This window comes from Nycticebus coucang, chromosome 13, assembly GCF_027406575.1.
Source record: "Nycticebus coucang isolate mNycCou1 chromosome 13, mNycCou1.pri, whole genome shotgun sequence".
Taxonomy (NCBI): Eukaryota; Metazoa; Chordata; class Mammalia; order Primates; family Lorisidae; genus Nycticebus; species Nycticebus coucang.
This window is the reverse complement of record NC_069792.1, coordinates 86,122,610-86,150,032: the sequence shown is the minus strand read 5'-3', so window position 1 is coordinate 86,150,032 and position 27,423 is coordinate 86,122,610. Positions and strand designations below refer to the sequence as shown.

Genomic DNA, 27,423 nt, shown 5'->3' with positions numbered 1-27,423 from the left:
AAAACAAAAGTGTGGCTGGAATCCAATACAAATGCTTTAAATATTAAATAATGTGTAAGATAAAAGTGGCATCAGAAATACCAGACAAAAGTGAAGAAAACACACCTGCTCTGGATTTTCCAATAAATTAACAAGCTGAAGCAGCACATAAAGAACAATACACAGGTAAAGTCTGACAATCGTTTTAAGATTTAAAGTTTGTTAAACTACACAATTAAGGATTATGATTTTTAACAATGCCAAAGTATAATGTACAGTCTCAAGCTGAGTTACTTTTGTTAAACTCCAGGACTATACTGCCTACCAAACCCACAAATATATATACATCTTATCACTGATTGCTAAAAATATATGACACTAATCTGAACCTGTTAAGCTATTATCATGTAGCTTCGGGGCTCCTATCCTTTTTCCCCTATGAGAATTAAGGTTATAAAAAAACTGCAAGGACTACCTGCATAATAGTGGTTGGACTTCTTTATCACCTCTTATTTGAAAAAAAATAAAAAATCAAGAAATGGATTTGAGAATTCCTTAAACTAAACTGCTGCCCACCCTACAAGCCTACCCTGGGGAATCTAAGTGCACAGGATAGGACTATAGCTATAGGACTATAGGTTTAAAACAATCATAAGCACAGAATCAGAAACACAGTACTATCACTGGGATTATTTAATATACAATAAAAAGTTTCATGTGGGGCAGCGCCTGTGGCTCAGTGAGTAGGGCGCCGGCCCCATATACCGAGGGTGGTGGGTTCAAACCCAGCCCCGGCGAAATTGCAACAACAACAACAAAAAAAATAGCTGGGCGTTGTGGCGGGTGCCTGTAGTCCCAGCTGCTCAGGAGGCTGAGGCAAGAGAATCACATAAGCCCAAGAGCTGGAATTTGCTGTGAGCTGTGATGCCACAGCACTCTACCGAGGGCAGTAAAGTGAGACTCTGTCTCTACAAAAAAAAAAAAAAAAAAAAGTTTCATGTGAAGATGAAGAACCTTTAATTGAGAAGTATATCAGTAATGAAATCATTCTTAATTAAACTATTGCTGTTACTTTCATTGCTAACCACATAGTAGGCCCTCAAAGATCTGTTAAGGAATGAATCATTGACCAACCTTAGGTAGGTTAGTTAACTAACTGCTCCATAAACTTCCTATATGCTATGGCAGGCCTCCTCTGGCCTAAGTTCTCAAGTTAAGCCTTGGATGAAAGGTACTCTGAAACTCTGATGTCAAGACAATCAGAAGTAAGATGCTTACATTTTGTGGAAAAGTCACACAAACATTGAGGCTCACTTGACTTTCATCTTAAATATCACTTCTGCAGGAAGGGGCCTCCTAACCCCCACCCCAAGGTATTATTGCCCTCTGAGTTATTAACTCTCTTTGAAGGCTTTATTTTCCCATTGTAGCACACACTACAACAATAATTAAATAGCATTTGTACTGCTCTTTGTTAAACATTTGTTTCCTGTTCTAGAATTCAGACATCCTGAAGGTGAAGGTAATATAAGCCTTGCTGATTGACTTTCTATATTTTTGCACCTAAAAGTGCCTGGCACATTGGTGTTTAGTAAATATCTATTCAAATATTTATTCATTTATTTATGAACACTTGAGAACAATGTACTCAAATAATAAAAGCTTAGAAAGCATGGGAAGGCATATTAGGCCATCAGATTGGACATCAGTCTGACACTGAGAAAACAGTTTTTCCCTGGCAGTAACAGTGATAAAAGAAGTTAACTATACTGCACCTCTGTGTACCCTTAGAGCTTTCAAAACCCTTTCATCACATGCGCAGTCTCATGACTGGAAGTCCTCTCCAGAGAGTCTACATTGAACTCTTTGAGAATCTACAGGAAGTTTTTAAAAAGTTGTGATAGGTATATAACCCATTTATATGAAAAGTTTTTAAAAATGATTTAAGAGACTACTGGGGACTTGTTAAGTGCATAATATTCCTCTACAAACTAGTCTTATTTATAAGTTTCAGAGCACTGAAATAAACAGATTCCAAATGAAATCTTCAGGCACTGTGGAATAAAGTAGCCTATTTTCTCAAAGGACAAAGGAAGGCAATCTGAGAGTTTCCGTTAATTGCCAAAGGGACTTCCCAGGGATTGTTGGTAAACTGACCATACCTCTAAGTTCAAAAGTAAACTTTCAAACCTTTTCAGAGGTGCATCACCTTCAGATTTTGTGAAGGTGAGAGGGGGAGAGAGATGTCTATTTAAGTAAAAAACTCAAATGCTCTGTAATGATTAAAAAAGGTTTTTTTAACTTTTTATTACTATGCAAAAAATTCATAAACAGGAAGTCCACAGGGTAGACCAGAATCTAGGCAGATGATACAAGAATGGAAGCACATCAACTCTCAAAGTCTATGGAAGAGCAGAGCTTTAAGTGGGTTCGTATGGGGTCCCATTATCTGCTTTTTTCTTAATAATCTGATTTAAAACCACTTTGTTTTAGAGGCCATGAACATCAAATATTGTAACTTAAGTAGCTTATACCTAATCCTAAACGATTATTGAATTCCAGTGTAGGATAAGTCTAAGCCAAAGAATGAAAGAAAGTGAAAAAAAAAAAAAAAAGTACTTGCTTTTAAGGAAGATTCTGTTGGACCTTTCTAAGGAGTGCCGTTGGGAAATCTGGTTTGCAACATAATAATATAATATCTTACAGCACCATCAAATTTTATGAGTGCCAAAGTGTTTTGATATACATTATCTAATCTGATTCACAGAATAATCTTGTGAAATATGCAGGCCAAGAATCTTACAGATGAAGAACAAGAGCTTCCAAGCAGTTACGTTTCTTAGTTTCCTGACCAACGACCTAGAAAGAAGTAGGAAAAACTAGAACTGGAAGGGTTTCTTTCTTTCTTACTTTTTTTTATTTTAAGCATTTCTGATCCCTAGACCATAACTATTTCCAAAGAAATGGCCATTCTCAAGTTGCTGTTCATTCTTTATTCCTCACCAAAATAAGCAATAAGATATTAATGCCTATAACCTCAAATATGCAAAGTGCTCTAAAAGATATCCCTCAAAATAAGAGTCACAGCCCCATTATGTCCCTATAGAATTTAGTTCTTAGAAACCTTGTAAAATTATGATTTACTATTCTTGGTCTTATACCAAGCTTGAATAGAAAGCATAAATTTGTATCACAGAAAGAAAATAAATATGTGTTCTCCTCCTATAAAAGACCAGGGACCTTCCTGGTAAGTATCAGACCCACTAAATCTAAGCTGTTCCACATTTTCATATAGTATGAGGTTAAGGCTGAAAAGAGGGATAAAACTTCAAGATTTAAGCAATGGTGTTAATTCTTGAATGTGGGTGAGAGTGGGAGTTTTTTGTGTTTAACTTTTTTCTTTAATAAGACTCGTTTCTTGAAAATGGAGAAAGTTCAATTCTTGGTATCATATAAGCTCCATAGAACGTAAGGGTTAAAGCAAGACAGATCCCTACGAGATGCTTAACTCTGATTTTAGTAGTAGACACACTTGACTTTATTTTATAAAGTCAGTCTTGTTCTTTTAAGGCAGTGATTTTCAACCTTGGATACACATTAGAATGAATTTTTAGAAAATACTCAGGCTCCAATCTTGCTCAAGACCAATTAAATCAGAATCTCTGAAGGTAGAAAGTAGTTGGTTCCAGGGTTCAGTTAGAACCGAAAGCCTCTGGTCTAAGTTATTTGTTATCGAGTTTCAAATATGATGTTAACATGATGGCATTTTCATATTTTCCTATAGAAGAAACTCAGTCATAAAAGCCAGAAACATCAGAATTTTATAAACTAAGTAAGTTTATTATTTGGACATAAGCAGATATCCTTACAGTTAGTCACTGTACTACTCTAAATACTACTTTTATAAATACTGACCATCAAAAACCCAGAAAAACTTAATATAACTATAATGCTCATTTCATTGGCTTAACTATTAAACAGTGTTTAAAAAATTTATCCTCCTCTGAATAGTAGCTGATCTTATAAAGTATTAATTTTCTGAATTTTCCCATAGCTGTAAATAAGAAAAGGCAAATAAAGAAACCAGAAGTACAAGACACCCTACTACACAGGTATATGAAATCAGTCCAACAGGGAGTTTCCACTGCTGAGAGGACAAAGGACTTCTCAGAAACATGACTGCAATAGGATTGCTCATTCTTACTCAACACAGTACTACTGAAAAGGATGTTGCTATGTTCCCACCTTAACTGCCTTGTGTGTTCCTGTGACAGCTGGAGTCAACAAAGATAAGTCTGGCTTCTGGAAACCCCAAAAAGCCAACCTTCTTTATTTTTAAACTTGCTCTAAAACTCTTCCATATTATCTGATTCTAAGAATTTTGCAATAGATTCATATTAGTTAAACCTAGAGAATGAGTAACTAAATTTGCTCTCAATTGCATGCTTAAGCAAATACAACAAAAATAAGCTGCATGCACTTTTTAGCATGTTATAAAAATCTACTCTCATTAGAAGGAGGCTTACACTAAAAATGCTGAGACAAAAAAATGCAAGACAATCTAAAATAGATTTACTATGCTAATTAATTTAGGTGGCCTAGCCAGGAAAATATTTAAGAGTCCTATTTTGTGAGACTTCTTTTTTTTTTGTTTTTTTTTGTAGAGACAGAGTCTCTCTGTACCGCCCTCGGGTAGAGTGCCGTGGTGTCACACAGCTCACAGCAACCTCTAACTCTTGGGCTTACGCAATTCTCTTGCTTCAGCCTCCCAAGCAGCTGGGACTACAGGCGCCCGCCACAACGCCCGGCTATTTTTTTGTTGCAGTTTGGCCGGGGCTGAGCTTGAACCCGCCACCCTCGGCATATGGGGCCGGCGCCCTACTCACTGAGCCACAGGCGCCACCCCTTGTGAGACTTCTTAAGTGGAAATTAATGGCTGCCACACTAAGTATAAACAAATATTAAAGGTTAGAGAAGAATTTTGCTTTTGTGTTTCTCTTTCTAGGTCATTGAGCTATAACCAAGTATGAACCAGTGAGTGGTATAAACTTACATGATTTATTGCAGATTGAACAGCTTTTACATAATGGTTGAGTTGCCGATCCATTATAGCAAATTCAATCATCGCCTTGTCCATACTATATTCACTACTCACTTCAGCTGAAAGAAAAAATAGTTACAATTATTTTCCACTTAACGTGCCAGATCTGTAAAGACCTGCGCTGACATAATCTACATTAGTCAATGGTCTGAACAATTCTGCAAAGGTAGTACATATTTTTGAAAAAACTCCTCAATATATGCCTGCTTCATTCAAAATTTGAATCCACTTAGAAGCAGCAGCTTAAAGGGCATTGGGGTGGAAAGAAAATGACACATACTCAGGAGTTCCAGGCTGTGCCACTTACTTTTATGATCTTAAATCAGTCACTTCACCTCCCTCAGCCTCTGTTCTCTCATCCATTATAAAACAGCCCAGTTATACATGTGTTACCTGCCACATAAACCTCACAGGATAAAGAGCAAATAAGGAAGATTTGCACTTCTTAGTAACAGTGGGATAGATTGTTTACACCAATCTTCCCATTGAGAAAAACTAAAAATATCAAATAAAATAAGGGAGAAAAAAGGAAATCTCAAAAACCGGAGTCCCAAGATAGTAAGAAATAACCAGGGCAAAATTTAGGGAAAACTGAAAAAGAGAAGTAACCAAGAGAACACCAAAGTCGCATGCCCTCCCAGACTAAGTTGCGACCCTCACTCTCTGGGGTAAAGAATTAAACCTTCCTGCTGGCTCGGTACCCGTAGCTCAGTAAGTGGGCCTCGGCCACATACACCAAGGCTGGTGGGCCCAGCCCAGGCCAGCTAAACAACAACGACAACTGCAACTAAAAAATAATCAGGCATTGTGTTTGGCACCTGTAGTCCCAGCTACTCAGGAGGCTGAGGCAAGAGAATCACTTAAGCCCAAGAGTTTAAGGTTGCTATGAGCTGTGATGCCACAGCACTCTACACAGGGCAACATAGTGAGACTCTGTCTCAAAAAAAAAAAAATAAATAAAAATAAATAAATACATAAATAAATAAATAAAAATAAAAATAAACCTTTCTGCTCCCTGGGAATGCAAGGGAGGTTGGCCTTAGCCATCAAGCAGAACTAGGGAAAGGGGACAGAGAAAACAAACCTGTTTCTTAAAAAACTGCCCCAAGGCAGCCCTCCTGGAATTGCAGTCTAGGTTCCCCTGAGTGATCTTAGGAGTCTAAGCTCTGATTGTGGTAGAAAGTGTTCTCAGGTTGATGGCATCCACAAATATCTGGCAAAAACAAACATAACTCCTCTCTGGTATGATACCTCATCCTAGCTATCGAATAATTCCTACAAATAATTTTTAAGGATAATGAACAGATCATGGGAGAAAAAATTAAACCAAAAATAAAAACAAAAGTCTCACATATAATAAAACACAAAAAAGTGGAAATCAGCATAAATAGATCCACAAATGTATGTATTGCATTTAAGTATTGGGGTAAAAAACAACTGTGCTTACTACATTTACAAAATTAAATACCTTTAGGGAACAGGAGGCTTTAAAAAATGACTAGCAGAGTAAAAAAGCAAAGTAACATTCTTAAAAGAGTGTTTAAACTGTTTTTCTCAAGCTCTAGATATATAATTGAATAGACCAGAAAAAGTTAGAAAACACAGCATCATAAAAATTTTAAAACTAAAATAAAAATAGACCATCACACCAAGCTAATATTTTTCTTTTTTTAGTAGAGACAGGTTCTTGCTCTTGCTCAGGCTGATCTTGAACTCCTGAGCTCAAGTGATCCTCCCATCTCAGCCTCCCAGAGTTACAGCCTCCCTAGGATTACAGGTATGAGACACCATATCCAGTCTTCTTAGACTTTTAAATTATGCTTTAATTTTGCAATAGTCACTCAATAAAGTATATGCCATAGAATATCTTCTGAGTTAACAGGCTGCTGGTAGAATACCTTTTGGCTTTTACTATGCAGATAGCAGAGAACACACATATCTTTCAATGTCAGTTTGTTTGGGGGAGGGAGAGGGAAAGTGTCATGTTTATATAAGAAAAACTTCTAGGACGGAGCTTGTGGCTCAAAGGAGAAGGGTGCCGGCCACATATGCAGGAGGTGGCGGGTTCAAACCCAGCCCCAGCCAAAAACTGCAAAAAAAAAAAAGAAGAAAAATTTCTATATGCATTCCCAAAATAAAATATATTGTATGAGGAAAGATTCAGGTCGCAATCCAAATAAAACTGTTAGACCATCAGAGTCACAGGTTGACGTGTTTAAAATGCCTCAGTGCCAACAAAAGAGACATGCTGTTGACACAGTGCTGGTGCCAGCACACACGTGCTGCTGGGGGGCACCGCAGCTGCTCATTAGCAATCACGGTTACTGTTCGATGATCAGAAAGAGAATTTGAAATAATTTATGTCCTAATATGACGGTTTGTGATTTTTACATATAGGCATTTTGCTGTATTTAATTACATTTCAGTAAAATAGGTTAGGGCTTTGGGTTAAACCACAATTTTATTTCTTTTCCATTTAAAATAATGAAACATAGACTGCTGGTTTCATACAAGCCTTACATAGTTAAAAGAACGTTTTCTTTTTATTTCTCTTAGTGAATCAGTGTATTTTATGGGCATTAGAGTCTGACACTTGAACTGGTCAAAAAAGTGAGTAAAGCCAGTAACCACGGGACAAAGGCTAAGAACATAAACTCGCTTTTCCAAAAATCCAATAATTAGAGGCACCCCCAAACTAAACAGGAACCCACTAAAATATCTATTGGCAGCAAAATTGTTTGCAACATTAAAAAAAATGAGTCTGTCAGGGGCTTAAATCAGTGAAAATAGACATAATTCCAGCAATACTCATCTGGGATTAAAATGAGCTAATTTTTGAATACATTCAGAATGTGCCTGAGACATTCAAAATGCTATAAAAGAGTTTGCAAAATAAAATAAATAGGGTGATGGTTCTCATTACCAAGGGCTCACAGATGCCAGGAAGATCTGAACCAGACAGTACTTTGAAATACAAGGCCAAAGAACCCTCCTGCAAAGGAAGAAATAAGCAATGCCTGGGTCAGTTTTGAAGGCAGGAGCTTAAGGGAGGAATTATCTGGAGGCCAAATATGGCTTATAGGCAGCCTCAGCTCAGGCACCAGGGCCCAAGAACGTTGTTGGGATAAGCTGCTGAGAGGGAAGAATAGTGCAGCCTGAGGCTACTCAGGGAAGGGAAAACCTAAGAGATGGGGAAGGTATTCCTGGGACATAGAGTCACAACACTCCTGGAAGAGCCGCGCAGTCGGATAACTTCAGTCAGCTTGTCTTGGTCTGCCGCAGCGTGGGCCAGAGAGAGCAGAGGCCTAAGCCGGGAACTGGAAGAGATGCCCCAATAGTACAGTACAGGCCAGTCAGGAGAGCAACTGCATCAAGCAGCAACATGCCACGGCCATTTAAAGATGATTTTGTGATTCTTTTTGTTCTTCTTTTTTTAACCCTTAATTCCCTATTGCAACAATAACCTCTTTTTAAGAGCCTGACCTGCGTGTGTGTGTGTGTGTGTGTGTGTGTGTGTGTTTCAGAAACACTGGCTAGGGAAGGCAGAGGGCATCTGTGTCCTGTTGTACAAAGGAAATGAGGTGGGGAAAGCAGCACATTAAAAGGTAAACAGGCCAAATAAATCATGTAGACTTCCGGAGGGAAGGGAAGTTAAACACATAAACACAGAGGTAGGTGGCTGTGGCCTCCAAAGTGTCCGGAGGTACAGGTCGGTGTGGAGGGACTGACCAGCCAGAGGCTCCCTGTGACATGATTCTGTGGCACTGTTCCCACCATCAAAATTCTCCCACTTTCTCACTGAAAGCCTTCCCTGAGAATCTACACCAAATCTACTCACATATCCTTCAAGAGTTGAGCTCACGCCCTACCTACTTACTCTTAAACTGAACCAGCTTAGAAGCTCCTCCTTCCTTAATTTATCTCAACACTTACACTTGGTATTTTGGAACCACAAACAATCTTGCCTTTCTTTTCTGTATTTGTCTCCTTTCTCCAAAGAAATTTTACTCAGTTTGAGGGCAAGTCTTGGGATTCAACAAAAACTACAGGAATTCTTCCTTCAATATTCTTCTAAGACTATTACTTCATATATCTGAAAATTCTCTCACCAAACTATAAATTGTCCTACCACAGATAATAAATTGAATTAAAATGTAAAGAGGACATGTGATAGAAAGTCATTTGCTCATTATATATATATATATTTTTTTTTTTTTTTTTGGAGACAGAGTCTTACTTTGTCGCCCCAGTGGAGTGCCCTGGGGTCATACTCACAGCAACCTCAAACTCTTGGGCTCAAGTGATTCTCTTATCTCAGCCTCCTGAGTAGCTGAGACTATAGGTGCCGTCCACAATGCCTGGCTATTTTTAAAGATGGGGTCTTGCTCTAGCTCAGGCTGGTCTCGAACTTGTGAGCTCAGGCGATCCGCTCACCTCAGCCGCCCAGAGTGCTGGGATTACAAGCCCCTTCAACTCCTCCATGAATATTCTGAGAAAACTGGTGCCTGGCCCTGCCCATTTTGTTTTGTGATTTTTTTCTGTAAAAAAAAGTTGGCACCAGCTTAGGGTGGGGGAGGTAGGGAGAGAGAAGAAATCGCACATAAAATGTTAAAATTCACAGAACGATGACCCTAGAGAGAAAAGCATTACTTTAACATACTTCTGCAAGCCTGGGATTAGAGAAGTGTGGTATAGTTGATAAAGCATGGACAGTAATAACTAAGATGAAATACAGACTTTTGTATATGTGTATACACGTGCACACACATGCACACACTTTGTTATGTGCCAGCACCGTGCTGAGCATGGCACACTGACATCACACCTCTCAGCATCATTAAGAGGCATATCGCTTGACCTCCATTTTACATACAAGAGAAATGAAGCAACCTGCTGGAGGGCACAAAAGTAGCAAGGAGCAGAGCCAGGTCTCCAACTCAGGCTTTCTACCTGCAAAGGGTGCACCCTTGCCCATCTGAGCAAAAAGATGTTTAAACAACACAGGCCCCTTTGACTCCTCCATGAATATTCAGGTCAAAGGCTTTGGCTCAGCTCCCTGGTGGTCTGTTAGCGTGAAGGACACTTCTGAGTAGGACACTGGCCAATGCCACTCAAAGGCTATCACCTCTTCCCAAATTTCTAAAGTAGAAGAAACTGATTTTTTTGCCCTTTTAGGAGATTTAGAAGTTTTGTTTTTTTTAATTTAGAAGTTTTAACTAGTGAAAAGAATGACATTTCACATCAGCAAAGCTAATCTGAAGTACTTATAAAAGCAACCAACTCACTGACTGCATGCTAGAATTACTAAGTCCACTCCAGCTGCTGAGAGGTGAAGAACACTGGCAGCAGAGATGAAAGCAGCCACAGACTAACTACCGAGCAACAAACAAAGACTGGCAGGACAACTAACTGAAGACTACTAGAAGGCTTGGCATTGCAGAGATACTTCTGAGTAGAGTTCAGAGTCAAAAATCACTTTATTAGTCACACTTTTGACTGCCCCAAGCAGATCTGGGGAAGGTAGGAACATTCAGGTTTCTTCACGGTGCCATCCTCTGAGCATTTGTGTATTACAACCCTTACTATCATTAATCAAATGAACCTAAATGATACAGTTGAACACTCATTTGCAAGCCAGTAAATATATGGAGAAGCCTCATGGGACCTTGGTGATCCTGAGAGACCTGTCACCTGGTACACTAATTAGAAATGACACTAAGAAGTCAGTAAAATAACTAACTGGCTGAAATATGCCCCCTACCTCTACCCAATCAAGTCGAGAGGATACAAATAATCTCTCAGTTACATTATAGAAATTCTAGCTGTGCCAATGACCCTGGTCAGTACCATCCCAAACACTGTGTAGATCACTGTGGGCTGACCACAGCCATTACCTGAAGAATTTCCAAGTGTTATTTAGACCAAAGGGCCATGGACTTAAACACATTTAAAGATAGTTTCTGTTTCATTTTGGTTTTTCCTACTCAGTGGCAAATCTTAGAAAAACAAAGAATGATAATCATTGAAGAGGGCTCTTTTTAGACTGAAGTGCTCTGATATTTCTCTAATATAAAACATATCCAAATGGATAAAGATGGCCTGCACATGATCTTCCCAAAGTCAAACAAACCTATAATTATGCAATGTAAGCAGCCATACTACTCATTAGACATGTCATGTATTACTCAATGTCAAAACGCACTAAAGCAATATTATAACTACTCCATTACTATTCTCTTTTTGAAGTGTTGAATAGGTATTTAAGTTACGTGATCAGTAGAACATTAAGCAGAAATGGTGAATTAGTTTTGTAGACAAATTCAACTTAAAACAAAATTCATAAGTTCAATAAGAGGAAGACGATAGCTGAGGCAGGAACAAGTATGAAAGCGAAAAGTAATAATCAACATTGGTTGTCTCAAATGTGAAAGAACAAGGGCAAAATGAAGGAGAAATATACCTAAGAAAGGAAAGAAAGGAAGGGGGAAAACTCACTATTTTTATATATGCAGACTCTCAAGTAAGACAAATTCCAGACCCTTGATGGCTAAAAGATGTAGGTAGTAAATCTTCAGCAATACGGTCACTCTTATGTAGAGTTTATCCACAGCTACTTCCAACGTGGTCTAGGGTCTATTCGCAGCTGATTCATTATGTATAATGCCATTTTCTAAGCTGTAAGTTAAAAAGCATCAGCAAATGGGGAAGCAGAGATTCTTTATCTTGGCACAGCTTCTTGACCAACTATTCTAAATGGGGCCCTTCCCTAACCACAGCTGTCCTACAGCAGTAGCCTAAGGCATGTACTAGAAAGAAATAAACTCTCTTCCTCAAGGCCCTGCACTGAGCTTTGGGAAACAGAGATGAAACAGGTCCTGCAATACAAGGAAGCTACAGCCAAGGATCCCTCAACATCTCCAGGTCTTCAGGAGAAACACACATAAAAACGAAGATGCCTTTCCTCCTCTTTCCCCAGCACAACCATACACAATGATCTCCACGCTACCTCCTTACACCACCAGATGCCTTTTTGCTTGGTTCTGCCGTTTCCTATGATCTTAGCCACAGGTCCTCTTCCAGAATCCTCCCTAATCTACAGAACAGAACTAAACATTTCTTACCTGATAGGTCCATAAAAGTTCTTTACCTTTACAATAGGATGTGTGTGCATGAACCCACATGTATGTGTGTATCGGGGTGACATACCCTCAAGACAAATTTTACCTCCTTATCCCTTCTGACTTTATGTCTCTGATTCAAATGCATACTTTTGCCCATGGCCAAGCTGTTTCCTGAAATTTTGTCCTAAACAAATGGAAACTGCAGAACCAAGTGTTTTTTATTCAACGAAGACATGTACCAGCAGGCATGTCCAAACAGGAACACCATCAATTACATACAGTTCACTAAATTCAACTCCATGCATTTTATTAGTGAAATACCAGGCTAAGACAAAGCACATATTTAGTGTTCCTATGGGTTTGCTGACTCCAATTCAACATGACTCATATCCTCAGAAGAATCTGATAAATATTAAATGTCATAAAGTACATATGTCCAATTTTGCAAGGAGAAAAAAAAGGAGACAGGGAATTGCCTGTGTTTTACATTAAATTAGATATGATAAATGAGACCGACAGCAAGACAGTTTTATTTTCTGAGAGAGAGAGTATTTCCCAATCTCTTCAAATTAAAACTTAATTAACTCCTCTATATTTTGTGAACAAGACATTTATTTTTTCAGATAAATTCAAATAAACCACATGCTAACTCCCTCCCACCAAAAAGCAAAAAAGAATACCCTCTCTGACAATACAGCTCCAGCTGTCTCTAGCAACACATAGCTACACACACACACACACACACACACCCCTACCTTTGCGTGTGTTGTGTTTCCTGGCAGCCTAACCTTAAACAGTCATTACACAGTCATCAGGAGTTGAATTTAATGACTTATTCAATGCTTGAGCAATATTTAATAGAAACCCAGTTACTTCTCACTATACTTTAAAGTTATAATTACTCCTCCACATAAATGTTAGTGTGATAAAATTTAAACTGAATGCACATTTTATAACTGCCACCCCCTGGCAGTCACAGGGAAGAGTGTAACAGTGCATGACACAAGTTAGTGAGCAGCTGGGTTTTTTACAAACTCAGTGAACATGGGAGAAATCCTCGAGAAATAATCACTTTCATCTTCACTTTCCCTTACCAGAATAATACAGAAGAGCAAAGTTGTGTAATAAGGTAACTGAAAAAGCCAGCTCTGAAATCAGGTTTCATTCAAACCTAGGCTATGTTATACGACATTCTAGCTATGTAGTCTTTGGCAAGTCACTTTAGCTTGGAAAGTCTCAATTTCCTCTTCTACATAATGGGTACAATATAAGAGTACCTATTTCAGAAAGCTGATATGAGGACCAAATGAGATAACGTAGGTGAAATGATCAGGAGAAGGCCTAGCCCACAGTAAATACTAACAAAATATTATTTGTCATTACAGAATATAATCAGTCTAAATATGAAAAGCATGTTACCCTTGGAACCCAAAAGTAGAAGCGAAGACTAGTTCCTTAACTCTCTCAGTTGTTTTTACTGACTTTCCAAAGCTCTAAGTTGAATTCACAAGATTGCAATGCTCAACGAGAAGCTTTGTAAACTTGGCACCCCTCCCTCAAGCTCAGAAACTCATTTACCCAGCAAATGCTTGTTGAATACCACTACAAGTCAGGCACGGGGGAAAATGGCATGAAGCAAGACCAAGGAGCAGTTAAGGTTAGCAGGTGAGGGTGAATTTCACCTATGTCTTGAAGAATGAGTGTCTGTCCGATAGTCAGCAGTACAGGGGCTAAACAAATGCCCTCACTCCTCTCCACAGAGACCAACTTAGAGTATAAATGGTCAAATAAAAACCCTGGAAATAAACAGAGGGAACAGAAAGATTTTTAAAGGAACAAATCTTGGCTGGCCACTGACTACATGCTGGGCACTTTGCACGTACTACCTCATCCGGTACTCTGTCACAACAAATCCGAGTTAGGTATTAAACATATTGTAGAGATAAGAAAACCGATGTTCACAGAAACTAACCATTTGCCCTAGCTCACACAGTTGATAAATGGTGGGGTTATAAGTGACCTCAACTCTGACTTAAAGTTACGATGGAAGGCGTATGTCATAGTGTCTGAACAGAAATAAGTAAAATAGGGACTGGGCGCAGTGGCTCATACCTGTAATCCTAGCACTCTGGGAGGACGAGGCGGGTGGATAGCTTGAGCTCATGAGTTTGAGACCCCTCTGAGCAAGAGCGAGACCTATCTCTAGTAAAAATAAGAAAATTAGCTGGGTGTTGTAGGAGGCACTGGTAGTCCCAGCTACTTGGGAGGCTGAAGTAGGAGGATAGCTTTAACCCAGATGTTCAAGGTTGCTGTGAGCTACGCTGATGCCCTGTCACTCTTCTCTGCGGCAACAGAGTGAGACTCTGTGGAAAGAAAGAAAAGGGACTACAGGCTGGGTGCCCAAGTGTGGTGGATCACACTTGTAATCTCAGCATTTTGAAAGGCTAAGGCAGGAGGAATGCTTGAGGTCAGCAGTTCAAGACCAGGCTGGGAAACAGTCAAGACCTTCTCTCTACAAAAAATTTACAAATTAGGCACATTCCTGTAGTCCCAGCTATTTGGGAAGCTAAGGTAGAAGGATCTCTTAGCCCAGAAGTTCAAAGCTGCAGCAAACGGTGATCATGCCACTGTATTATCTAGGTGACAGAGAGACCCTGCCTCAAAAAATAAATAAATAAAAAGCTACAGAAATAGCAAAAATAAGGAATTTACTAGCGTATGCAAGAACGAGACCCTGTCTCTACTAAAAATAGACAAAAATAAATAAATAAATAAATAAAAAACAACCCTAGTCAGGTTATCATGGCTGGCACCTGTAGTTCCAGGTACTCAGGAGGCTAAGGTAAGACAATCACTTGAGCCCAAGAGTTTAAGGTTGCTGTGAGCTATGACACCACAGCACTCTACTCAGGGCAACAGAGTGAGACTCTGTCTCAAAAAAAGAAAGGAATTTGAAATGGCTAAAGCTGAGAAGAAACTAATACTCCAGGAAGCCTCACATGAGAATCACACCAATACTTCTCTGTGTCTTAGTCTTTAAGAAGTGTACATGAAGAGAAAGAAAAGTGAGCAGCTGTTTCAGTTTAATGTCAAAATATCCATTTAAAATGAAAACGTAAAGGCAAACACACACATGTGGGAAAACAACATGGACCACATGAAATCCAAGGAAGGAGAGATGCTAAACCAAGAAGGGAACAGGAGCATTAGCGGGAACTTCCACTCACGCATTCAGCAAACAGTGCCACGCCCAGAGCACCGGCGCGCTGCTGGGTGCCCTGGGGAGAGCAGCCAATGAGCTAAACACCCTATCTTCTCTCAAGAGCTTTTACAAATTTCTGTTCCATGTAAAACTTTCCAAAAAGCCGTGATAGAAATATGTGGACTTTGGCTCTTGGTGTGATGGGAAAGCTTGTTCCACTGCTGAGGAACTCTATTTACTACAGTCCTTCCAAAGACAGAGCTGATTCAGCACCTCCCTAGAACAGTGCCAGGAAATGACAACAATAAATCTGAACTGCTCTTTCACACACATTAACTTACTTACACCTCATCACCTCTCTAGACAGTGATTTTAATCTTTGCTTTATATGGCTGAGAACACTCAGGCTCAGAGGGTTAATTGATTCACCTCAATATCAGAGGCAGAATGTGAACTCTGGTCCTCTACTCCAGAGCTACAGAAGAGCCACCTCCTGAGTCATATGGAGTCTCAGTTCTCTTCCAGATCACAGTCCTTCAAAGGTCTGAAGGTGGCTACTAAATATTTCCTACCCTGCAAATCTTCACTTCCCAGGATAAATCACAATCATCAAGTTCTTTCAACTAATTGACCTACCTTCATTTAAACATGGTCCATTTATCATTTTAAAGATGGACTCCAGAATAAAACACAATAAGTATAGCATGGGTTAAACAATGAAGACTATAAGAATACTATTATTACATTTGTACTTCTATGATCACAATTTTGTCAATTAAAAAAACTCAGTAGAAACTACTATTAAGCTAGACCTGTCCTATTCCTGTGTTAGTACCACTGAACTTTTCAATCTAAAATTCGAAACTTCAGGTCATCAGATTTCATGACTCTGAAATCTGGCATTCCATTTCATTCAGGAGGTAGAGGGCAATCTGTCATCTAATTAATCAGCTAGCCCTTCCCTATTTTCTGTGACACATAAATTTGATAACCTTACCTTAATTAGCTCTCGTTCAACTAATTAAATAATAGGTAACATTTATTGAGCACTTACTATGGCCCAGACACTATGCTAAACAATTTATATATATATCATCTCATTTAATCCTTACAATAGCTCTGTAAAGAAGATACTATTATTATCCCAACTTCATGGAAGTAAAACCAGGCTCACTTAGGGTAAGAACCTTGAACTAAAGTCATACAGCTAATGAGCTGTAGAGGGAGGACTCAAATCAGGGTCTACTAAATAACTGAGTCTGTTCTCCTGACTACCTCAATCATCACCAGCTTTTGAGCATAACCCATTTCCATGTCATAAGACTTTATCCAAGATTTATGCATATTAGATTCGAAAGTATCTCACTAAGTGGGGGAGGTCATACTAGTTAAAAAAAAAAAAAAAAGAGGGCGGCCACCTGTGGCTCAAATGATTAGGGCACTGGCCCCATATGCTGGAGGTGGTGGGTTCAAACCCAGCCCCGGCCAAAAACTGCAAAAAAAAGAGAGAGAGAGAGAGAGGAAAAGAGGGTGAGGGGGTTGGAAGAAAAACCAGGATGGTCAGGAGCAAAAATACTAAATAAATTCGTAAATGAGACAATTGCTCAAAAAGCCTAGTGATCTTGAGCATACACATGGATAGCAACTGCCTTAGGCCAGTGTATCTCTATACTCACTTCATACCATGAAAAAGATTATAAATAGGGTCAGCCTACTTTAAAATAGGAAGTTAAAGAAAAGAACAGTTTAATTAAACAAGTTCTGTTCTGAAAAACTGTGAGCATGGGGTCTAAGATACTTAGATTGTAAACCCTGAGAGAACGGGACTGTAATCTCCACTACTTACCTGACTCTCAAATGTCGGTCTAAAGAGGATACATTTCATATTCTTATCTCTAGGCAAATAATCTCTATGCTTATTACTTTGGAAAAGCAAAATAAATCTGATTTCATGACAATAACAGCAAATTATTCTTTTAATTCACTATAAATATCATAATACTTACTCATCCAACATAGCCTATGTCCTTATACTTGTATTTCCATACAGTATAAGTTTCTGAAAAGACGCATCTCGGATTTTATAAGGTAATTTTTATTTTTATCATTACCTATATTAAGTGAAGTAAACTACTTCTTTAATGGGAATAATCACTCAGCAATATATCTGTTTTTAGGTGACAATTATAACAAACTGCAAAGTAGGTAAGATCTAAAAAGCTATTAATATTCACTGAGTAACTGGTTCTGAATTCCAGGGCATCAATTATAATACCACAGTACTATTTATAAAATGAGAAGTTCCAGTCACTCACATCCCACATCTAGGCACCCAGTCTCTGTAACCAAACAGAACCAAATCATATGTATTAATAAAACCTAAAACCTAAATCATCTTAGGTTCCTCCCTCTTAGCATCTTCCACACTCAACAATCATGAAGATCTATCTAGCCTGCTAAAGTTAACTCTTATCTCCATTCCAACTACAGCTACCTTAATTTCAATCTTCATCAGATTACTGATTCACTTCCTCAGTGATTTCTTTCCTTTTTCTTTTTCCTCTGTTCCTCAAGTTCAAATCTGATGCTACCCTCTTGTTCATTAAAAAATCTATTGTAATACTTCTACTTTCAGGCCAAAATGAAATAACAGAGGCTAGATTTATTCTCCTGTCTGAAAAATAGAAACAAAAAATTCAAATAAAAAGAATTTTTTTTAAGTTTACAGGACACTAGATGTCATGCAAAGAAGAAGAATAAATGAAAGCACAAGAAGTGAGACTTGTAATTGCTCCACCTTAGTACCCTGAGAGCTGCAAGGCACGCAACACCAAGCAAAATCTCAGAAGACTTCTTACAGAAACTGACAAGCTGATTCTAAAATCCACATGGAAATCCAAAAGACCTAGAATAAATACCCAAAACAATCTTGAAAAAGGTAAAGTTGGAGAACTAACACCGCTTGCTTTCAAGATTTATTATAAAGCCTCCGTAATTGGGTGGCGCCTGTGGCTCAAGGAGTAGGGCACCGGTCCCATATGTCGGAGGTGGCAGGTTCAAACCCAGCCCCAGCCAAAAACCACACACACAAAAAAATAAAGCCTCCGTAATCAAAGTAGTGTTATATCAGCACAGGGACAGAAAATAAAATCACTGGAATGGAGTCAGAAAGAGATACACATATATGAGGGCTGTTGGTAAAGTATCCAGCCAGCCATGTAAGATGAAAAACAGAGATATACGTGGCTGGATGCCTTCTGGAGCCCATGTCTGTGTGTGTGTGTTTTATATATACACGCATGTATGTATACACGGGCAATTGATTAGACAAAGGTACAAAGGCAATTCAGCTGAGAAAGGATACTCACATCAACAAATGGTGCTGTGACAACTGGCTACCCATATGTCAAAGAAAAAAAAGAACTTCCATCAATATCTCACATCTCATGCCATATACAACAATTTAGTTAGAATGGATCACAGGCTTAAATGCAAAACCTAAAACTACAAAACTTTTAGGAAAAAATCTTTAGGAAATTGGGCTAGGCACAGGTTTCTTAGACACAACATCAAAAGCATAATCCATAAAAAAAATTGATATGCAAGATGTCATCAAAATTCTTCTGCTTGTCAAAAGAATCTATTGAGAAGCCAGGTGTACTGATTCAAGCCTGTAACCCCGGAAACTTGAGAGGGTAAAGCAGGAGGCTCACTTGAGGCCATGAAATCGAGACATGTCTGGGCAACATAGCAAGATTCCATCTATTAAAAAAAAAAGTATCTCTTAAAACAACAGATTGGGGGAAAATACTGACAAATCATTATATCTGCTAAAGAATTTGTATTCAGAATACATAAAGAACCTGAAAAATGTTAACAGTTTTTTTAAAAAGTCAAATAACAAATAGGAAAAAGATGCAAAGAGGTAAACGCAAAATGCAGATTTGCTTCTAATTTCATTTTTGAAAGGTACTCAAATTTATTCATCCCCAGGGAAATGCAAATTAAAATCTTTATAAGACACCACTGCTTATCTGTTAGAATGGCTAAAATTAAGAAGATGACCATACTAAGGGTTGACAGGATCCAGAGAAACTACAGAGTTCTTTTAACATAATCCACACATAAATCCCTAATTTTCAGTCAATTGTATTACTAAAAAAGTATATTTGGCCATATAATTTAATCTTAAAATAACTCAGGACTATGTAAGTCTCAATACCATCATTATGATTTTTCTGTAATGTATAAAAACATCGATCAATAGAAATTATTTATACAATAGATATCAAAGGAATGAGCTTTCAGTTTATAATTAAATTATAATTATCTCCAGCATATGGTTGCTTTTTATTATACAGCAGAACCTCCGGAGTTGACCACTTTCCTACATTGACCTGATTTTCATATACCAGACATGCTTCACATGTACAGAAGGCCTCCTTCCTTATGCTGACCACCTCTGTATGTTGACCAGTTTGCTACAATCCCGTGGGTGGTCAACTTACAAAGGTTCTACTATAATTTGTTTTCTCCTATCTGGTGGTTCTCAAAGTGTGGTCACTGGACCAGCAGCTTGAGTATCACCTAGACACTTGTTAGAAATATAAATTCTCAAGTCCTACACCAGAAGACTGGATCTGAAATCCTGGGGTGGGGCCCAGCATTCTATATTTTAATAAGTCTCCTAGGTGATTCTGATTCATTGTAAAATTTGAGATCCACTATTCTAATGTACGATATTAAAATCATAAATTGTCACTCTGAGATACTTCCTGAATTTACACAGAATTTTAAGACAAAAAGAAACTGTTACTTCAATGTTTTCAATAAATCTAGAACTCATCCAGCTGTTTTCCTATTTTTATACTTCTAGATTATTTTAAGCCTTTATTAAGCTAGAAAACCAAAATTGGATGTAAAGCCCCATAAATAATGCATTCCATAAAAGTGTTTGTTTTAAACTTTTCTACTTAAATATCTTAATCATTTACTCACATCTATTTCTGCAACTGTACTCATCATTCCCCCCCAATTTACCAGATTTGCTTGTAATTTCATCTGCAAACTACCATCTTTAATGAACATCTGCACAACTTTTAATTAGGTTGATCTAAATGGATAAGATTTTAAAAATCTAATTAATAAATATTTTAACTGTTTCATAAAGATACTAAAGATAGAAGCAGAATGTAAAAATGATATTGGACTGATTCAGGACATCTGGGACTGTCAATAATTTGCTCTGAGACTCTGAGTTAGTAACTTAATCTTTCCAGGGCTCAGTTTCCTCATTTTTATGAGAGTTGGAATAGAGGACCTGTAAAGTTGACTTTAGGCTGAAGGGTCTATAAATCTGTGATCTTACTCTTATACCTCATGGTACTGTACTTTCACAGTCATGGGACACTGCCAAGTTATTTTCTTTAAGTATTACAGTTGTTTTTAACTACTTAAAACTTGTTTTAAGATACATGACTCTTCTTAGGATTCAAGAACACTGCTATCACACTGCTTCCTAGAGAGCTGAATACAGAAAAATATGAACACCTTTATATTTTTAGTTGTTGAAAAATCAAAATGGCGGGGAGACTTTAACAGTCTCTAATTCTTTCTTGGATTAGTTAATTTATCTGTGAAACTATAGGAACGCCTGGCATGAGTTCTCAAAAGCTAAACTTTTACAAAGTCATTAACAACACGGGCTCTGGAGGAAGACTGCCTGGGTATGAATTTGGATCTTAAGAACTTTTTGTGATGTTGGGCAAGTTATTTATTTTCTAAATTTTAATTATTTGTATCATCTGTTTAGAAAGGATAATAATAGGATCTTCTTCACATAAATTAAATAAGATAATTGATTAGGAACATTTAGCAGAGCCCAGCATTACTAAGCATTAGATGTTTTTAATATTACTTGCAAAGTTGGCTCTCTCAGAACTCATCTTCAATTCAACTTAGTAAACACAGTGCCCCTATTTGAACAAGGCACCTCACCATTCAAAGTGAGGGACTGGGCTTCTCAAACTTCAGGGTGTATCAGAATGACTTGGGATACTTATTTAAAATGCAGATTTCTGGGCTTTGCTTCCAGAAGTTCCAATTCTTTATTTTAAAAAATGCAAATCCCAGCTGGGTCTGAGGCAGGTTGTTGAGGATCACAGTTTAAAAAACACTTTCAGAGGGGTTTCAAAGAGACACTATCTCCCCTCACGTATTTATAATCTCCAAACATTTTTTTCACTTCAAAACTCACTGTACACTACCATAGTGTTGCGTCTGGTGCTTGACCACTGTGCACACTCATAGAGATAGTCCTTTCATTTACATTCCATTTGTCATCACTTTAAGTTCCAATATCTATAGCCTGATGCAATGATGTAATTCAACTCTTGGTCTTATATCTGAGATCTGCCTAATTCTCTAAATCCAAGCAGCTCCAAGCTTTTGTCCACTGAAGGTTCCTGATACATGAACTGACCTCTGAAAGCAGAAAATTCTTTAGCCCTGATTGGTGGCCTATAAATTCAATCACAGCCTGATTCACCTTTCTTGTCTCAGCCTTACACTTTCAACGTTACTGCCAGCAAACACCCTGTACGTCTCCAATGTCTTCAGTGTATGTATTTTCAAAATATGTACATATTTTCAAAGAAATTGCAACGTATCAAAACTCGTATAAATTTAACTCACAAAGAACTTTAATGTATGCAAAACAGCAAAGAAAGCAGTAACCAAGACAAAAACAACAAAAAAGTGACAATCAGAGGCCATGGGCTCTTGGGACAGAATGTAGACTATGGCAAAAGAATTTACCTCTATTACAAACGTATGGCAAATGTTACTGAACATCTAGGGAGGAGGGAATTGACCTAAGTCACCTTGTTAATGATGTTCTGACTGAAAACTCTAAGGCCGAAAGAACTCTATGTAAACAATAAGCTAGGTGATACAGCTCTCTGCCGCAGGGTTACAGGTTAATAATTCTGAGACTGCTTTACCTGCATACGGGGGTCAAACAAACGAGCAAATAGCTGTTGGATGATGGGATACAGATCTCTTTCATATAGTCCTTTCATTTACATTCCACTTGTCATCACTTTAAGTTCCAATATCTATAGCCTGATGCAATGATGTAATTCAACTCTCAGTCTATCTCAGTCTTACCTTATTATCTGCCTAATTCTCTAACTCCAAGCAGCTCTGAGCTTTTGCCTACTGAAGGTTCCCGATGCTGGAGAGGTCAGCGACAAATTAGCAGGGGAAAGGACCAGAATTTAACTATGCAGTACCAGATTAGAGTTGAAGACATCAGTATAAGCACGTTTGCCTTAACAGAAGCATGGATGGATACAGAATAACAATGGATATAAAGGTACACATGTGTCGGTGTACACATACATACTTCCTAGTTCGTCTGCTGAAAGGTCTTAGAAGCCGGCAGCAGCAAGCACACTCAGGCCAGATCTTAGCTTTTAAATACTATTTTCCAATAAAAAGAACCCAGGCTCCTTGGAAAAATAGCTGATTCTGGGCAGGGGCAGATTCAGAGAAAATACAATTCTTTCCAGGAGAGTTCCAAGTAATTTATGCAGATGGTTACCCCATGCCTCCGGGAGGTGGAGTTCAATTCTTTCTTGAACTGGTGGAGTGTGGGTTGAGTTACTTGCTTTCATAAAACAGTATGTAGAGAAGAAAAAAAGCACCTTTCCATGACAGAGACTTGACAAACACCATTGGGGCCAGGTGATGACAAGTAGCCCCCAATATAATGTGATGAGAAGGACATTTGACCTCTGTGGTCTTTTTTCCAGAGGAAAACCCAGTCTACTTGTGAGAAAAACATCAGACAAATTCCTACTGTGGGACATTCTATAGAACATCTAACCTAGATTCCTCAAAACTATCAAGGTTATAAAAAACAGAAAACAAGTGACACCCACTAAGAAGTGATGGAGGAGATAATTAAATGCAATATGGAATACCGAACAGAATCCCGGACAATGTCTTTAAAAGGACATTTGCGAAATCTGAACAAAGTCTGGAGTTTACCGTTTAGTTCAGTCAGTACTAACAGACCAACACTGTCCTCGGTTTTGACAAATGTAACATGGTAACATAAGACCTTAATGGGTGAGAAAACTGCACAGGGGTACGTGGGAACGCTCTGAACTACCTACAACTTTGGTAAATCTAACATCATTCCAAAATTAAAAGTTTATTAAAAAATAAAAGGAGAGAGGGAGAGACTGCAAAATGAAATGAAAGAGACTACAAGAGGAGTGAAGTTACATTAAGACTTCGAAATTTTGTGTTGTCTCAAGCCACTAGGTTAGTGGTGCTTTGTTCCCCCAGCGATAGCAAAGTAACATACCCACTATTAACTTGAATGCCTAGGTCAGAAATCTGGGCACCCCTGCTGATTTCTCCCTTTTCCTCAATTTTCATACTCAGTAAACCGTCAAGTTTCATCAATCGTTCCTCCTTTGTCTCTTCTGAATCTACTTGTCACCAACCCCTTGCCACCATCCTTCTCTCCTGATAACTGGGGACTATTGCAACAACCTCCTCCCAACTGGCCCACCTGTCTCCAGGCTCATTCCTAGAAAGCCATTTCCCACAGTATACACGGAGAATTAATGCAAAATACACATTATGCTATTGCTATTTTAAAATTTCTTCATAGCTTTCCATTGACTTTCTAACAATAAAGTCCAAGCTCTTTATTTTGACTCCAAAGAGACTATCACCACTCTGCTGGCTTTTTCCTATTCTCTCTAGCTTCTACTCCAGGCACAAAGCCCAGGTGTATTTCAATCACAGCTGTAATACAGGGTGAGCATCCCTAATCTAAAAATCTGAAATCCAAAATATTCCAAAATCTAAAACTTTATGAGCACTGACATGATGCCACAAGTGGAAAAGTTCACACATAAGTACTTAATACAAACTTTGTTTCATGTACAAAATTATTTTAAAGCATTGTATAACATTTCCTCAGCCTAGGTATATGTGAAACTTAACTGAATTCTATGTATAAACTTGGGTCCCATCCTCAAGATAACTCATTATGTACAGATATGCAGGTATAACAAAACCTTTATAAGTTGACCACCCAAGGGACTATAACAAACCGGTCAACATGCAGAGGTGGTCAACATAAGGAAATAGGACTATCGTACTGACAATATACACGCAGTGCATGTCTGGTCTATGACAATTAGGTCAATTTAAGGAGGTGGTCTATGGTGGTTCTACTGTATTACAAAATCTGAAAAAATCTGAAATCTGAAACACTTCTGGTCCTAAGCATTTCAGATAAGGGATACCCAACCTGGATTATTAAGTTTCAGCCGAGACCCAAAAACCCTTATAAGCTTAACACTGAGAAAGCAAAGATAGGACAGATACAGGGTAATTCTCTTCAAACTCAACAAACTCCAAAACCACCTAAGAACCCTGGAAGGCTCCATTCCAAGATAATAGAGAAAGAACACTAACAAAAACTATCCTGTGTGTAACATGTTACATAATCTTTCTTAGTTAACTGGTTTAAATGTCTATTTTAGTCTATCTCACAGGACCACTGATCTTTTTTTGCTTGAAATTAAATTGCATACTAATTTTTCTTAAACTAGAACACATTCCTGCTTCTTAAACCATATCATAAATGTCATTTTCCCTAATAAGAGAACCCGTGTGGTCCTTACTATCATGTACTCCCCTAAACCTCGACACACATTCTCTGTGCCATTCCCCATCCTAACAGTAAGATATACATTTCGTTTTTCTAGTAATTCCCTTTATAACCCCAATAAGTGTGATGTCCTCACTGTTTCCTGCAAATAGGTTTCTATCATAGCACCTTTACAGCTTCATCCCACAAGCTTGTGTGCTGTGCCAGTTATCAATTAATTGCCTCTAAGCTCAAAATTCGCCATTCGATACACAATGATAGGGATGGAACAGCTTTTAGCATTTTTCCTTTCAGTGAGCATGATAAGCTTTCTCAACAGAAGCTGCTAGAAGCTCTGCAAGAAAGAGGACATTCTCCTGCTAAATGTAACTATACTTAATAATGAAAGGCTGGATGCTGCTGCCCCGAGATCAGTAAGAAGACAAAGATGTCCACCCTCACCACTTTTATGCAGTTCTATCCAGGGTAATTAGGCAAGAAAAGTAAACAAAAAGCATCCGGACTGGAAAGGAAGAAATAAAATTGTCTCCATTCACAGATGACATGATCTTACATATAGAAAATTCTGAAGAATCCATTAAAAGAAAATTAGAACTGATAAATTCAGCAGGTTACAGGATACAGGTTAAAATACAAAAATCTGTTGTACTTTATACATTTGCAATGCACAATCTGAAAGTGAAATTAAGAAAACAATTCCAGGCAGTGCCTGTGGCTCAACAGAGTAAGGCGCCAGCCCCATATGCTAAAGGTGGCAGGTTCAAACCCAGCCCCTACCAAAAACTACAAAAAAAAAAAAAAAAAAAGAAAACAATTCCATTTACAAAAGCACCAAAAAGAACATGCTGATGAATAAATTTAACAAAGTAAGTATAAAATTTATAGCTAAAAACCACAAAACACTGTTGAAAATATTTTAAAAGATATAACTAAACAAATGGGGGAAAATGCCACGGTCACTGATCAGACAATTAATTATTAAGATGGTAATTAAATACTCCCCCAGACTGATCTATAGATTCATGAAATCCCCTGAGAATCCTATGTGGCTTCTTTGTAAAAAGTGATAAACTGGGCCTAAAGATCCTACAGAATTTCAAGGGGCCCTAAATAACCAAAATAGTATAGAAAAAGAAGAACATAGCACTCTGGGGGGCTGAGGCAGATGGATTACTTGAGCTCAGGAGTTCAAGAGCAGCCTGAGCAAGAGTGAGAACCTCGTCTCTACTAAAAATTGAAAAACTAGCTGGTCATAGTGGCAGGCGTCTGTAGTCCCAGTAAGTGTTCGGGAGGCTGAGGCAAGAGTTTGAGGTCTGATGCCATGGCACTCTACCTAGGGCAAGACAGAGAGAGAGAGAGAGAGAGAGAGAGAGAGAGAGAGAGAAGGGGGGGAGGAGGGAGAGGGAAAGGGAAGATAGAGGGAGGGAGGACGGATGGACAGATAGATGGACGGACGGACTTATGTGTCTTTTGCCAACTAATTTCAACATATGACCAAAGCCGTTTTATAAAGAATGGTGCTAGGGCAGGTGGATAAGCTGCACACAGAAGATTGGAACCGGGCTCTTAATTCACACCATTTATAAAAATTAATTCAAAGTGGATCTAAATGTAATAATAGACTATACAGCTCTTAGAAAAAACAAACAAACAAAAAAAAAAAAACAGAGGTACACCTGCATGACCTAGATTGAGCAATGGATTCTTAGCTGTTACACCAAAAGCATGTATAATAAAAGCAAAAAATAGATCATTGGACTTCATCAAAATTAAAAACTTCTATCCTTTCAAAAACACTATCAGGAAGATAAAAAGACAACACACGAAGGGAAAAAATATTTGAAAACCACAAATTTGATAAAATACTTGTATCTAGAACATATAAAGAACTCATACAACTGAATTTAAAAATGGGCAAAGGATATGAACAGACATTTTCCCAAAGATATACAAATAGCCATGATATCATTAATCATCAGGAAAATACAAAACAAAACCACAGCGAGATACTAACTTATACATAACAGCATTTATTAATAATATCCAAATGACAATTTCTGATAATAACCCAATATCCACCAACTGACAGATATGCAAAATGTGGTACGCCCATATAGTGGAATATTACTTCAGTATGAACAGGAATGAAGCACTGACGGACACAAGCTATACCACAGTCAACCTTGAAAAAGTCATGCTAAATGAAAGAAAGCGTCCAAAAAATCACATGTTCTGTGATTACACTTATATGAAACATCCAAAATAGGCAAATCTATAGAGGGAAAAAGATTGGTGTCTCCTTAGAAATGGGAGGTCATGGGTA

The 27,423-nt window shown here is 38.2% G+C and overlaps 1 protein-coding gene across 2 annotated transcripts in view; it reads right to left on the bottom strand.

The window, feature by feature from the left end:
- NSMCE2 (NSE2 (MMS21) homolog, SMC5-SMC6 complex SUMO ligase) overlaps nt 1-27,423 on the bottom strand; it is a 225,845-nt gene that overhangs the window by 172,965 nt on the left and 25,457 nt on the right. For both annotated transcript variants that reach the window (XM_053559630.1, XM_053559629.1), the window contains exon 3: nt 5,033-5,139. In XM_053559630.1, the coding sequence (XP_053415605.1) occupies nt 5,033-5,139 (107 nt within the window). The remainder of the gene's footprint in view (nt 1-5,032; nt 5,140-27,423) is intronic.